This window comes from Macrotis lagotis, chromosome X (assembly GCF_037893015.1).
Source record: "Macrotis lagotis isolate mMagLag1 chromosome X, bilby.v1.9.chrom.fasta, whole genome shotgun sequence".
In the NCBI taxonomy this organism is placed as follows: Eukaryota; Metazoa; Chordata; class Mammalia; order Peramelemorphia; family Peramelidae; genus Macrotis; species Macrotis lagotis.
In genome coordinates this window covers 490,256,861-490,271,493 of record NC_133666.1, presented here as the reverse complement: position 1 = coordinate 490,271,493, position 14,633 = coordinate 490,256,861, and the positions used below count along the sequence as shown (strand labels likewise).

The 14,633-nt window shown below is 33.8% G+C and overlaps 1 protein-coding gene across 1 annotated transcript in view; it reads left to right on the top strand.

Annotated features, from left to right (window-relative positions):
• The window catches only part of NETO1 (neuropilin and tolloid like 1), a 263,184-nt gene extending 249,060 nt beyond the window's left edge, over window positions 1–14,124 (top strand). The window contains exons 9-10 of the mRNA XM_074200098.1: window positions 11,856–12,414; window positions 13,549–14,124. Coding sequence (XP_074056199.1) covers window positions 11,856–12,414; window positions 13,549–13,609 — 620 coding nt within the window. The 3' untranslated portion in view covers window positions 13,610–14,124. The remainder of the gene's footprint in view (window positions 1–11,855; window positions 12,415–13,548) is intronic.
• Window positions 14,125–14,633: the final 509 nt, after the last annotated feature.

The following is a 14,633-nucleotide window of genomic DNA, read 5'->3' as shown; positions in this document are numbered from 1 at the left end:
AGGATGTTTGTATTTGGGACAGAGGAATGAAAGCATTCCAGACATGGGTCAACAAGAGAAAAATTTGCAGTGTTAATAAGTGCAATGCCTTATTTGTAGAATGACTAGAACATCAGTAGCACTAAATCAAAGAGTTCCTGGAAGGGAGAAAGTCAAAAAAATGGAAAAGCAGGAGGGGGCTAAGTCATGAAGGAATTTGAACGGTAAAAAAAAAGCATTTTTGCATTTAATAGTGTAGGGAATAGGTGATTTATTTAGTTTTTTTAAATAACTTTAGTGATTTAATAGAGTATAGATTGGAATGGGAAGAGATTTAAGACAGGCAAAACCACTTGCAGGCTATTCAGTAACCTAGGAATGAGGTGGTGAGTCTGCACTTGACTGATGCTAATGTCAGAGGAAGGAAGGTGAATATTAGAGAAATGTTAGAAAAAACAGAGAGACTTTGCTAATAGACTGGATGTAATAGGCTGAGAGAGGTGAAAAGAAGAGGAAAATTCTTAGAGATGCTGTAGTTCTCTACAGGAATAGGAAAGATAGGGGCGGTAAGAGGACATAAGTGGAAAGATAATGAGTTCAATTTTGTATATATTTTGGTTAATACATCTACTGGGTACCCAGTTTAAAATTTCTGAAAAGTTAGAAAAGTAGTTGAAAATTCAAAATGGGGGCTTAGCAGCATGTCTGGAATAATATAAATTTGAAAATCATCAGTATGGAGTTAAATCCATTGGAGGTGATAAGTCCACCAAGTGAGGTAGAATAAAGGGAGAAGAGAAAAGGATTCAACTCATAACCCTGAGGGAAACCTATAGTTTTAAAGGATGTTAACTGTATGGTAATGAACAAAGGAAACTGAAAAGGAGTTGTCAGATAGAAAAGAGAAAATAGTATCAAGGAGGAGAGAAAATAACAGTATCAAAGGCTAAAGAGAAGTCAAGAAGAATAAAGATTGAGAAAAAGCCTCTGAATTTATCATGTAGGAGATCATTAGTAACTTTGGGAAGTGACATTTTAGAGGAATAATAAGGTTGGAAATCAGATCATAAGGGGTTAAGAAAAGAGAGAAAGTGGAGGCAACTATTATGAATGATCTTTTCCAAGTGTTTAGCCAAATAAGACAGAATTGATATTAAATGATAGAAATGAGGAAAGATCGGGCCGGCTAGGTGGCGTAGTGGATAAAGCACCGGCCCTAGAGTCAGGAATACCTGGGTTCAAAACCGGTCTCAGACACTTAATAATTACCTAGCTATGTGGCCTTGGGCAAGCCACTTTATCTCCGTTCGCCTTGCAAAAACCTGAAAAAAAAAAGAAATGAGGAAAGATCAAGTGAAGTTTTTTTTTTCTCATTTGAGGATATGGGGAATGATTTTTAGGCAATAAGAAATGAGCCAGTAGACAGGAAGAGATTGAAAATATATGAAAGAGTGGACATGACAGAGGGCATAATCAGTTGGAGGAAATGAGATGGAATGGGTTTGCTTGAACTGGTAAAAGATTTAGACTTAATAAAGAATAAGGCCACTTCATCATTTGGGACGGAGAGGAGTGGATAGCAGCAGGTATCTGAGTGATAGGAGATGAGGAAGAAAGAAGAGGAAACATTGCTAGGACCCCATTTTTTCTGTAATTAACAAAAAATTCTGTAATTAATTCTGTAATTAATCTCAACTGAATTAATAGGGGTAGAGGTAGGTATAGCAAATTTAGAAAGGTCTGTAATCAATAGGCAGTGAGAATACCTATAAGTAGAAGGCTCAACTGAGACTGCATAACATAAGTTTATAATGAACCAAGTCAGAGCTTTTGCATGTCTGTCTCCATCTTTATTGAACAGTACAGTGCAAGAGCCAAGGTGGAAAATGATGAGAGTGACCCAAGGCTAAGGATTGTCTGAGAATAAATGACATGATAAGGAGGTCTAGGCATTCAAGAGAAGATCTAGATTTGAATTGACTCACCAAGAAATCAAAATGAGGAGAAGAGGAGAGAATGACAACTGCAAGAGAAATGATCTGAGAGAGAACTATTTTATTTCATGTGATCATTACAACAGTCCCGAGAGGATATGTAGTATTATTTCTCATTTTACAGAAGGACCTAATTTAAGAGAGGATATATGACTTGTCCAAAGTCATATAATTTCTAGGTGTCTACCCCAGGATTTGAAATCAATTCTTTCATCAAGTTATTCAAAATGCGTCTCCTGTCTGGGCCTTCAGAGTTAGAAATGAAGTGCCATGCCAATATATTCCCTTTTCCAGTTGCCTGCCTAGTCTTGCCACCTCTGTGGTTATCTCCCTTCTTCCTTTTCTACATTTTCTAGCTAGATATATCCTCTTGTTTAACACACTAGGGATTTCTATTCTAAGGTCAAATGCTTAGGAATGTTGAAAATCAAACTGAACTTATTTTCAATGATTTATGAACTTCTACTTTAGCATACTCTTATGATCACTGTGTATTCCAGATATTTGGGCTACCAATTTTATGATATGTTCTTGCTTCTATACTTCCACTCCCATATTTTGATGTCATCAAACCCTTAACTCCCTTGCCTTGCACCATTCCACTTTAAAACTATCCAGCCCTTCTTCTGTATGCTTTGGAATGAGTTCATAAGTAACAAGTTTTCAGTCATTTTAAACCCTCTCATTCCCCATCTTAACATCTTCTGACACTCACTGAAACCTTTCTCCTGAGACACAGTTTTCCTGACCATCCTTTTCAGAAATGATTTTACTTACACTCAACTGACTTTATCTCAACTTACTGACTTAGAAGTGCAAGTTGGAATGCCCATCGCTCCCCATCGCCACCCCCAGGTTCTTCCTTTGCTTCTGTTTTATCATATTTTTGTGAACACTACATCTCCTGCCTCCATTCATCTTCACTGACTTTCCCAATACCTGAGCTTCTTTTCTTCCTCATTTTTACCTCCTGGCTTCTCTTAGGTTCCAGGTAAAATCGCACCTTTTACAAGAATCTTTTTCAAATCACTCTAAGTGGTAGCACTTTCCTTTATTATTTTATTTTTATTTATTTTATTTGCATTTTACCCTGTATATATCTTGCCAATATATAGTTATTTGCACAGAATTTGTTCTTCATTCTCAAAGAAGACTGTGACAATAGGGTAGTGAAGCCATGACATGCACATAAATTGGATTTGAGTCAGGGGGTGCTTGACTAAGTCACCAGTCTCTCTCCTCTGGAGTCATCTGGATCCAGTGACCAGATATGGACCCAAATGACTAGAGATTGTCCTGGATTTGAGGAAATGAGGGTTATATGACATAACCAAAATTCATACAGCTAGTAAATTAAGGTCACATTTGAACTCAGCTCCATCTGACTCTAGGGCTATTTTCTCCTGCATTTAACAGTGAGCTATGCATCTCTGGTACTTAGGACAGTGTCTGATTCATTACTGGGATTTAATAGGTACTTCTCAAATGACTAATTTGAGTTCTTTTATATTTATCTTGGAAAAGAGTTAACTAATATCTACCTGTATGACAATGAACTCTAATGAAAGGTGCAAAAATATCAAAAAAACTCACCATTTGTGCATAGTATAATTATCTAGGATAGTACAAAATTATAAGGACTTCCTCGTGACCATAGAATTAAAATTTGTCAAGAGGCAAGATTTGTACTCTGATCATACTGGTTACAAAACTAATTCACTAGATCACTAGCCACTATAGCACTCTGTCTCTCTCTATTGTCTACTAGACAAAGTTTTAAAAACAAAACTAAACCTCAAGGAGTTTGTTATCTAGTAGAGACTAGGAAAGGTAATATGTATAAATAACTATTATACAAGTTAGAATATAATTAAATGAATAAAAGAACTAACAGTGACCTGAGAGTTTAAATGAAGGCAGTATCACCTTGTTAAACCATATCTGGTGCCACATTTTCAACAGAACATTGTTAAGCTAGAAACTGTCCTGGTAGAAAACAAACAAGGTGATAAAAGACCAAGAATCTATGCCATATGATGTTTATTTTAACAGTCTAGGAATTCCATTCCCATTTCTGTGCTTTGTACTGACTGTCATTCATGTCTTAAAAGTAATTGCTCCTTGCCTTCCCCTTCAGGAATTTTAAGGAATTTCAGGACTCAGCTCATGACATCTATGTAGACTCTGGTGATCACTCCTACTTGATCACTTCTTGATCACTCCAGTTCATCTCTTTTCTTTGAAGTTTTTCCTCTTCTAAAACATTTGTATTTACCTTGTATACCTTATCTATGCACTTAGTTATGATCATGCTCTATTAGAATTTGACATCAAGGGACAGCTGTGTGGTGCAGTGGATAGAGCATTGGCCCTGGAGTCAGCAGGACGTGAGTCCAAATTCAGTCTCAGACATTTAATAATTATCTAGCTGTGTGATCTTGGGCAAGTACTTAACCCCATTGCTTGACAAAAAGCAGAAGTAAAACAAAAGTATGTGAGTTCATCAATAGAAGAAACTGCTTAATTTTATTTTTTTGTCTCAGTATCTTCAGAGCTTAGGATCTGGCATAGAGTAAGCAGTGAATAAATACTGAAAAATGTTTATACTGGAGAGAAGAAAATTTAGCTAAGGTGTGACATCAATAACTGGTCTTCCATAAGGTTAAATTTGCTTTCTTTGACTGAATAGACAAAAAAAAAGCACCTGAATCAATGAAGTAGAAATTGTCTGACATATAGTAGATTTAGGTTGATGCAAGAAAGCATTTCCTAGTACCTAACATCTTTGCAATTTGGAATTGATTGCCTCCGGGACTAGTGTGTCTTCGATCATTAATTATCTTCAAGTGAAAGCCATGGAGATATCATAGACAAAGGTCCCATACTAGTTTCAGCTGAAAATTGGTGAAAACACAGAAGACTTTATGGTGAACATGTATTGGGCCTTTAACGAAATGTAGGATTTCATCAAGCAGACATGGAGGAAGCCCATTTGAAGCCTAGGAACAAAATGTACAAATGCATGAAGGCAAGAGAATGCAATATAAGGTCAGTTAATATTGAATAGTCCAGTATGGAATTCAGAGGGAAAAAAGGAGTGATGTAAAAAAGTTGGGAAAGTTGGTTGAAGCCAAATTGTGATGAACTTTAAATCCTGATAAAAGGAGCTTTTGCTTTGTTTTTGTAGGCAATCTTTGATTTTATGCAATTCTTGATTTTGTTTTCCTGTGCCCAAGTGTGACTTGGTCAGATCTATGTAATAAAAAGCTTCCTTTGCTACATGAAGATGGGGTTGTATTTAAAAGGTAATTAAAGCAGAGAAAAAAATTAGGAATGTTTCACATTACACCCAGATAAAATATAAAACAATTATGACATAAAGGAATGAACAGATAATGATATTTTGGAGACATAGCTAGTTAGATTGGAATTAACTGTTATTTAACATTTATATGCCAACTGGCTGCATATGGGGTTAAGGGAGAAGAAAGGTAACAATAATAATAACTAATAACTAACATTAATATAACACTTACTATGTGCCAGGCTAAGCACTTGGTCATTATTATCTCATTTGATCCTCATAATAATTTTGGCAGAAAGGTGTTGTTATCATCCCCATCTTACAGTTGAGGAAACTAAGGTGAACAGATATTACATGACTTGATCAGGGTTAGACCATTAGTAAACATCCAAAACTGAATTTGAAATCTGATCTTTCTGACCCCAAACACAGCCGTGTATCTATTGCCCCAGCCTACCTATCAATAATGTCTTTGAAATAACTTTGAAATATAGAAGCTATTTGAAAGAATTATTAAGAGCACTGTCCTAGGCAGAACTCTGAAAACATACCTGTTACAATCTCCCTCCCTTTTCTCTTCTTTCCTCAACCTTTGGCTACCTTCTGGATGTCATAAGTAGTGACCAAAAGGTCAGTGGAATAATCTGATAATCCCTAAATATTTATTTAATATTGTTTAATATATAAAAGAAGAATTCAATATAGACTCTAAGAAAAAAAATGTAAAACTACTTCTTCTAATATGGTCCCCTGAGAAGAAAAATGGTGTCCAATAGGATAGTAGAAAAGGGTTCTTTCTGCTCCTATACACAACAAGAAGTTAAAGGGAATAACTCAAGTCCAATGTGGTCTTACCTCCTTTCTACTACTTTGAGTCTATTCCTCTTTAATATATAACCTACTACTCAGTATCCATTGATAGTTGTAGAGATAATCATATTTTTTGCATTTTAAGTTCTATGCTATTTCTGATAGGTGTATAGTCAAGGAATATAAATTATCAATAACAAAGACTTTGTTAACAACAGATACTTACTTTCTCATTCCAGTCATATGATGCACTGAAGCTTCATTTTATGAGACAGACTGTTGTGGTAGGAGTAAAGTTAGGGAGTGACTAGCTAATTATACATTCCATTTCAGATAACTAAAAAGTATTGAGGCATAGGTCAATACTTATGATACAGCTAATTATAGCTAAGGAGGCAGGTTCTAACATAATAATGCTAGTGTCAAGAGATTAAGAGAAATTAGAAAGACATACAGATTTGAGCAAAGAATTCAAAACATGTTTCTTTGATATGGGCACAAGCAGCAAAGAACATATGCAGTTAGTTATGCACATTTTGAATTTGAGGCACTAATGAGACATATAGGTAGAGATGCTTAGTAAGTAATTGGAAATAAGGAACTGAAGCTCACAGGATGTTATGATTGCAGATATAGATTTGGGTATTAGTTGAATATCTGTTAATGAAAGCTGACTGGAGTGAGATTACAAAGAAACATAGGAGAAAAGAGAGGAGAGTAAAGGTGTAGGAAGAGGAAAATGGAGAGGAAGAATTACTTAACAAGAATTTACTAATGCTTACAATGTATCATGTGCTAAAATCTAAAAATATAAAGGCAACAACATTGTACCCTTCCTCTAAGAACTCATCCTCTAAGGGAGCAGAGAAGAGGTGAAGAGGGGAGGAGAAATAAGGGAAGAGGAGAGATGAGGGAAGAGGGAGAGTTAAGACAAGAGGGGAGGTGAAAGGAAAAAGCTTTGGGTTATTTTTCCCACCTTTTGGGTTGTGAGAAAGAAGAGAAGCAAATGATAGAAACAAAGAATGATCCGAGAGATAGAAAGAGTTCAAGACAGGGCATTGTCAAAGAATCCAAGCACTGTATCAAAACAGTTTGATGATTTATGACAATTTCTATGGAAATTTGAAGTAAAATGAAGACCAAAAGGAGGGCATTAGTTTGATCTTTTAGGATGCTATTAGGATAAAGTTATGCTAAGATTAGGCCTGAGCTTGTATATAGGTAGAAGAGAATAAGTAATTAAAATGGGAAAAGATAAGAAAGAGATATTGATAGAGAAAATTTAAAATTAAAAATAAAACTAGGGGCGGCTAGGTGGCGTAGTGGATAAAGCACTGGCCTTGGAGTCAGGAGTACCTGGGTTCAAATCCGGTCTCAGACACTTAATAATTACCTAGCTGTGTGGCCTTGGGCAAGCCACTTAACCCCATTTGCCTTGCAAAAACCTAAAAAAACCAAAACCAAAAACAAAAAAAACCCCTAGACAATGCTAACCAGTAAATTTTCCCTAATTTTGATAACAGCTAGTACATTTTTAAATATTATAGTACTTTACATAAATAAACTGATTTTTTCAACTTGTTGAAAACTTAATTAAAACTTTGAACTTAGAGAGAAATGTTTGTTCCTCAGGCAAGATAAATTTCTTGTAAAATGATACAAGTTGTGTCAAAAGTAGGATTTGAATTCAGTCTTTTCCATTCCAAATTCAGCACACTGTGCACTTCTATACAACTCTGTCTGTCATAGCTTTAATGATGGAAAAAGAAACACTGAGTTCTGATAACATAAAGATTATTGTAAGAAAATGTTAATATGAGGACTTTGATTTTCATATAGATAGATAGATAGATATGTAGATATGTAGATATAGATCTAGTTATGAAAGGTGTCACAAATTTTCTCTTTGTTCTTGGTATAAATTTATAACAGACCAAGTTGATTATTAATATTTATTAATTATAGAAAAGTACTCATGAGGATAATACCATACATAAGACACATCTGAAGTGGCTTTAGTTTTTAAAGTGAGACCCCATTGACAGAACCTGTACAATACATGACTAACACATTTCCTTTTTGTAATTCAGGTTGACCAGTGTTTTCTGGTTTCTGCATTTCCAAAATAGAATTCATTTATTCTCAATTAAATCATTTAACTAAATTTAAATTTAGAGGCATAGCAAATATATATAAAGTGTGCAATACAAATTCTCTTATATAATCAATAGCTCTTCTTTTATGGTAGAAAACATTTTTCTTAAAGTCAGACCTCTTGAGAAGTATTTCAGCTCTGTCTCAAATACAGGAAATAATTTTCTCATTTGAACACTTCAAAAAAACCCATGTCAGATCATTTAGTTCAATTTAACAACAGTTTATCAATCATATCTCTTTTTTCCCCTTAGGTCTAAGATGCAAGTGGCATTTCATAGAATGTCAATGATTATTTTTTCTCTCTTTTCTTTTTTCCTTTTTAGCTCCATGTGAAGGTAATACATTTTTCTGCCATAGTAATATGTGTATTAATAACACATTGGTCTGCAATGGACTCCAGAATTGTGTTTACCCTTGGGATGAAAATCACTGTAAAGGTAATACTGACTTGAATCTTTGGAATTCTCCTTTTACTTAGCGAAACAAGGATGATTACTCCAAGCTTCTGAGAATGTTAAGCAAATTTTCCTAAATAGAAACTTCATTAAGATATTTGTTTTTATAAACAATGTTTCTATGTGTTTGTGTGTGTGTGTTTAGTGAGAATCTTATATTGGCTTTGTTCCAATTCTAAGTTCTTTATTTTCATTAATGTGAATGGAATATTCTTTAAACATTTTCATTTTAAGAGATCCCTTGTGGCCATGAAGACATAAAATGATCCCTTTAATGTAGTTCATTCCTCTTCATTCTTTTTTTAATCCATGGTTGCATCTTTCATTAATTTCAGTTTGATTTCATTGAGCATTGTGTAGGAACACTAAAGATTCAGTATCTCTGAGGAGCAGTTGCACTTTCCAATGCTTCACACTGTTTAATTCAATGAGCTAGCTATTCATTTGTTCTTCCAAGGAATGGACTGTCTAATGGCCCCTTATTTGAATGTGGGCAAAAATTTTCTCCTGTAGTGAGGGGGTTTTGATTGGATCCTGAAAGTAGTGCATTTAAGCTCACTTGAAAGTGCCAGATGAACTGTTTTGTCAGGCTCCCACATTAAACAATTTGCTGAGAAACACAGGCAAGTAAAGGAAAGTAAGTTAAAAATTATTTCATGCTTAAAGCCTACTGTTGTGTATTAAGATGCTTACTTACTATAAATGGAAGCAGAAACCCTCAGCCATAGGATGAGCAATAATGCCTGCAGGCAGTCAATGAAAGACCCATATGTGGCATGAATTCTTCTGAATAAATGTTTTCTTGAAATGAAAATCACTGTGAATGTGATCTGCAGTGTGGATTGAAGATAGAAAGGAGTAAAATGCTTCTGTATTCTTTCAGAAAAGGCATCTATATGAGTTTCTTTTGTATTCACATAGTACTTCAAGATTTACAGAGTATTTTTCTTACATCAGCTTGATGGAATTTGTTGTAAAAGTATGATTATCAGAATATTTCAGGTGAGGGCATTGAAATTCCAATTGGTCTATCACCACCCAGAGAGTAAAGGTTCAATACTTTTACTTTTACACTGTGTTGCCAAACAGTACTTCTCAAGGGAAATTGAATCAGTCCACCTTTTTTAGTTTGTTTGTTTGTTTGTTTTCATTTTCTGTATAAGTATTGTTATAGAGGCTGAATAGACTTGATTTAGGTAGCAATTAAGAGATATGCAAACCAGATGTATTATGAAACATAATCTTGTTGAATCCTGGAAAAGCCTCTGAAAAGTTAGGACAGAATGGTGAAATAAAACTATGTACCTCAAAAAGGAGACATTTAACTCATAAGATTATAATAATTTATTTCCAAGTAACTGAAGCCATTGTGGCAGAAATATTTTTCTTGTTTTAAACAATATTCATTCTTTAAAACAGGAAAGCTGTGATCAGCTAAAAGTATTTCTTTTCCATTACCAGAAATGCTATTGCCTCTATAGGGAGAATATATGATAGGGTGAGAAAGTTCAGAGGAAGCAAAATGGTTGTAGCTTTAGGATCTTAGGAACCTAATGATCACTTTAATCTTGGGAAACAGACTCTTTGCCTCATTATTAACTTAAATGCATCTTTGTAAGAACATTTTCTACCATATAGGAGAAAAATATATAGCAAAAGACTAGTGTGCCTAAGTCTGAGGGATCCTGGGTATTAGGTATAAAGATATGTAGAAGTGTCTATCTCAACTGCAAACACGATGTGTAGATTTGCAAAACTGCAAAGTTGCTAAGGTATAGAAATAGTTAAAGATCTGACTGCACGGTTTCCTACAATGAATCAGTGGATAATAAAACAATTATTAAGCTTAGTAGTCAATTATTAAGTGGAATTGTCCCCTTTAATTGCTCTCTCTCTCTCTCTCTGAACTCTTTAATTTCTATTCTCTCCTTTTCTTTCCTTCAAAAAATTCACACATTTGCCTCAGACACTTAATAATTACCTAGCTGTGTGGCCTTGGGCAAGCCACTTCACCCATTTGCCTTGTAAAAAAAAAAAAACTAAAAAAAATTAACACTTTTGAAATACATATATTCCAACACAGCACAGAACAACACAGCATAACACAATACCACATTTAATATAATACAAAAAGACAAAGATTGTATTTACAATCTTTGTCTTTTGTACCATGTGCTGGAGTTTAAAAAAAATGAAGGAGAAAAAGAAGTCTTGCCACTAAGTGCTAACATTCTACTGATAACATACAAGGAAATAAGTATGTGCATAATTTAAGGGGGAAGGAGAAAGTACTAACTGAGGAAAGACTTCCTATAGTTGAGAACTAATAAGCCAAAACTTGAATGAAACTGGAAAGTTTTCTGAGAGACAGAAGTAAAGAGATAAAAAATAAATCTTGAGAAGTATCCATTCAAACCCTTTTTTAGATAATAATTGAAAGTTCAATGAAGGGGTGACTAGGTGGCACAGTAGATAGAGCACCCACCCTGGAGTCAGGAGTACTTGAGTTCAAATCTGGCCTCAGACACTTAATAATTATCTACCTGTGTGACCTTGTACATTGCCTTGCAAAAAATTTAAAAAAAATCAATGAAAATGGAAAACATAAAAAATATTTAATCATTCATTTGGAATTTCTACTACCTGTAAATAATATTTTTCTTTTGAAAAATTTAGCTTCAGAATATTAATTCTCTACATGTTATTAGTATTAGTTCAATTGCAAATATAATTCTCCAAACTTCTTGCTTTCCATACTTCTTAGTTATCAATAACAGGAATGGGAGATAAAAAAAAAGATATTAGGAGGTATATAGTTTCCTTACTACCCAGATTTTAAGCATATATAGTAGGACAGATGTGAGTTTTTAAAAATGAGTGAAAGTACTGAATTTAAAGTCAAAAAGTCTTTCTTTGACAGTTTTTGCATAAGATAAGGAAAAGGGAAAGAGGAAGAGATAATAGCTGGAAGTTGAACTTTTATGCTAATCAAGTGTTGATCATTAAGTACCTTGCCAAAATTTGGAAGTTTTTTTTTTTTAAACTCCTTCTGGTATGGATCATGCTAAAGTAGGTCTTTGAAAATGAGAATGAGACTTCTTAATTGTTGTAACTGTATATGTAATGTAATTTCTTAAATTTCTCTCCAACATGCAGAAAAAAGAAAGACTAACCTACTGGACCAGCTTACCAATACCAGTGGGACTGTCATTGGGGTGACTTCCTGTATTGTGATCATCCTCATTATTATTTCTGTCATCGTACAGATCAAACAGCCTCGTAAAAAATTCGTCCAAAGGAAAGCAGAATTTGACCAGACAGTATTCCAGGAGGTATTTGAGCCTCCTCATTATGAGTTATGTACTCTTAGAGGGACAGGGGCTACAGCTGACTTTGCAGATGTGGCTGATGATTTTGAAAATTACCATAAACTGAGGAGGTCATCTTCCAAATGCATTCATGACCATCACTGTGGATCACAACTGTCTAGCACTAAAGGCAGCCGTAGTAACCTCAGCACAAGAGATGCTCCTCTCTTGGCAGAAATGCCACCCCAACCTGTCAAGCCCCTCATTCCACCCATGAACAGAAGAAATATTCTTGTCATGAAGCATAACTACTCACAAGATGCTGCAGAGGCGTGTGACATAGATGAAATTGAAGAGGTGCCCACCACGAGTCATAGGCTGTCCAGACATGATAAATCTGTCCAGCGGTCAGTATCAATAGATTTTTTTGGTGAAGACTATTCCATGAAGACTTAATTGCTCACAAAATAGTTTGTGTTCTTTTCTTTCATTTCTTTTTCTATTAATAGTTCAGATTGTAGTGTCTTAATTTGCTTTTCTTTACCCTTCTCTTTTCTGTCTTATTCATAATTCCTCTTACATTCACATATGGAATAGCACAGAGCAGATATATGAAGTGCATATGTATGTATACACATGCATACATACATATTGTACATATATTCTACAGCTATAGATATATTTTGATAAACCAAAAATCACTTTTAAAGATGATAGAGTTGTAAACATATGCTTTATACTTACATAAATAATGTATATTTTTACAGTATTAGATAGCATCCTCATATTTAAGGGGAATTCCTATATATTCCTTACTATACTAATCAAAGCAGTGTATTTTTTTATATTTTCATAAATATTATAACTGGATATGTTAAACTGAGTGATAAAGTACCCATATTTCTGACATTTTTTAGATGGAAAGTTATTTATAACTATCTTTTTTCAAAACATTGCTTCATAATGTTTTGCATTGAAAAGAAATTGTTTTCCTTAGTGCTTGGCCAAAGAAAACATAAAGATAAATATTCAAACTATAAACAGAATTGCAGTGTTGATAGAATGCCAAATACTTACCTATGAAAAATGTAGCAAGAAAAAGCAATAAAATTTGGTGTTTTTTTAAGTGTACAAACATTTTTTCTTGTGTTATTACCTTCTAGAATACCTGAAAATAAGAACAAATAAAGTTTATGAGGAGAGAAAAAATAAAAATATTAACAGCCAGGAAGACTTTTTCAAATTCCAAGCACTCTGAATCAAAATACATATTTGTACATATTTATGTTTTTGTCTTGCATGAGTTATAGGTTTATGTTTCTTTATATAATATTACTATTTCCACTATGAATTTAAAACTTGTCTTAGTTTACAAGATATCTAGTAATTTTAAAGGATTTTTTTGCATGCCAACAAAAATCTTTTTGTTTAGTTTGATTAAATTTTGCAGTGATTATTTTAATTAAGTATATGTATATATGCATATATTTTATGTGTATGCAAATATTATTTTGTTGAATGAAATAGCCATAACATTCCAGGTTCTGCCTCATTGGGTCTCTAAGCAAACATGAATCTGAATACAACACAACTAGGGTCTAAAAAGAGAACTCAAGGTAAGCAAATATACTCGATAACAAAAAAAATACATTTGTTGTATTTTGTTTCTGTTGTGTTTTGTTTAAGTTGTCTGCTGGTTTAAGGAACTGTATTAGCTATTTGTTACTCTTTGTGATATGTCTTTATTAATGCAACCCTGTGGCTATCTGTGATAAAAGAAGACAGCCTTTCTTAAATTCATGTGTAAACATCAAAACATAAAATTTACAAATAACTTAATCTTTGCCACTCTCTCAAAAGATGCACCTTTGAGTGAAGGAGATAAAATAATTTCTGATTGATAGACTAGATTTTGATTCTTTATTTTGCTGGAAGATACGTCAACAGCTGTGAAATGCTCCAAAGCATAATACCCCTCAAATGAGAAGAAAGACAGGGGCCTGGAAAATTCAAGTGGCAGAGCATATATTAAATTGTTAATTTGTGCTGTATCATCTTGACAAATAGCCCACTTAGCTTCCATAAATATCATAAGATCAGATAAATAAAATCTGTACAACCTGGTCATTTTAGAAATAATGAATGTTTTGCATGAATATTTTGTTTGTTTTTGCCAAAATAAATTTAGCATGCAATGTCAAAAATCATGACATGAGTATATGAAATCAGGATAATATGGCATTTTTATAAGTACCAATTATTCACTTAGAAATACATTTTATCATGTAGGATCATGGTGATCTTGATTTTTGGATTTCAGTGGTCTAATTTTAATTTGTTTTCATGTGCCATTTAATTTCCTCAACAGATCATTTCATCAAAATCTTTCAACACACCCTGCCTGAAATAGCTGAATACATGCCAATGCTTGATTAATGTCTTGATTGATGTATATGTTTGTGTTTCTTCATAGGGAGAAAATGTTTTAACTCTGTTTTATTTTCAGAGAAGAACTATTTATACAAACATGGGGACTGTGAAAAGAAAATTCTGTAGTGAATTGTGAAAAGTGGACATGTTTCTAAATTCATTCCACTGCCTTTATCCAAACCTAAGAATTACAGAC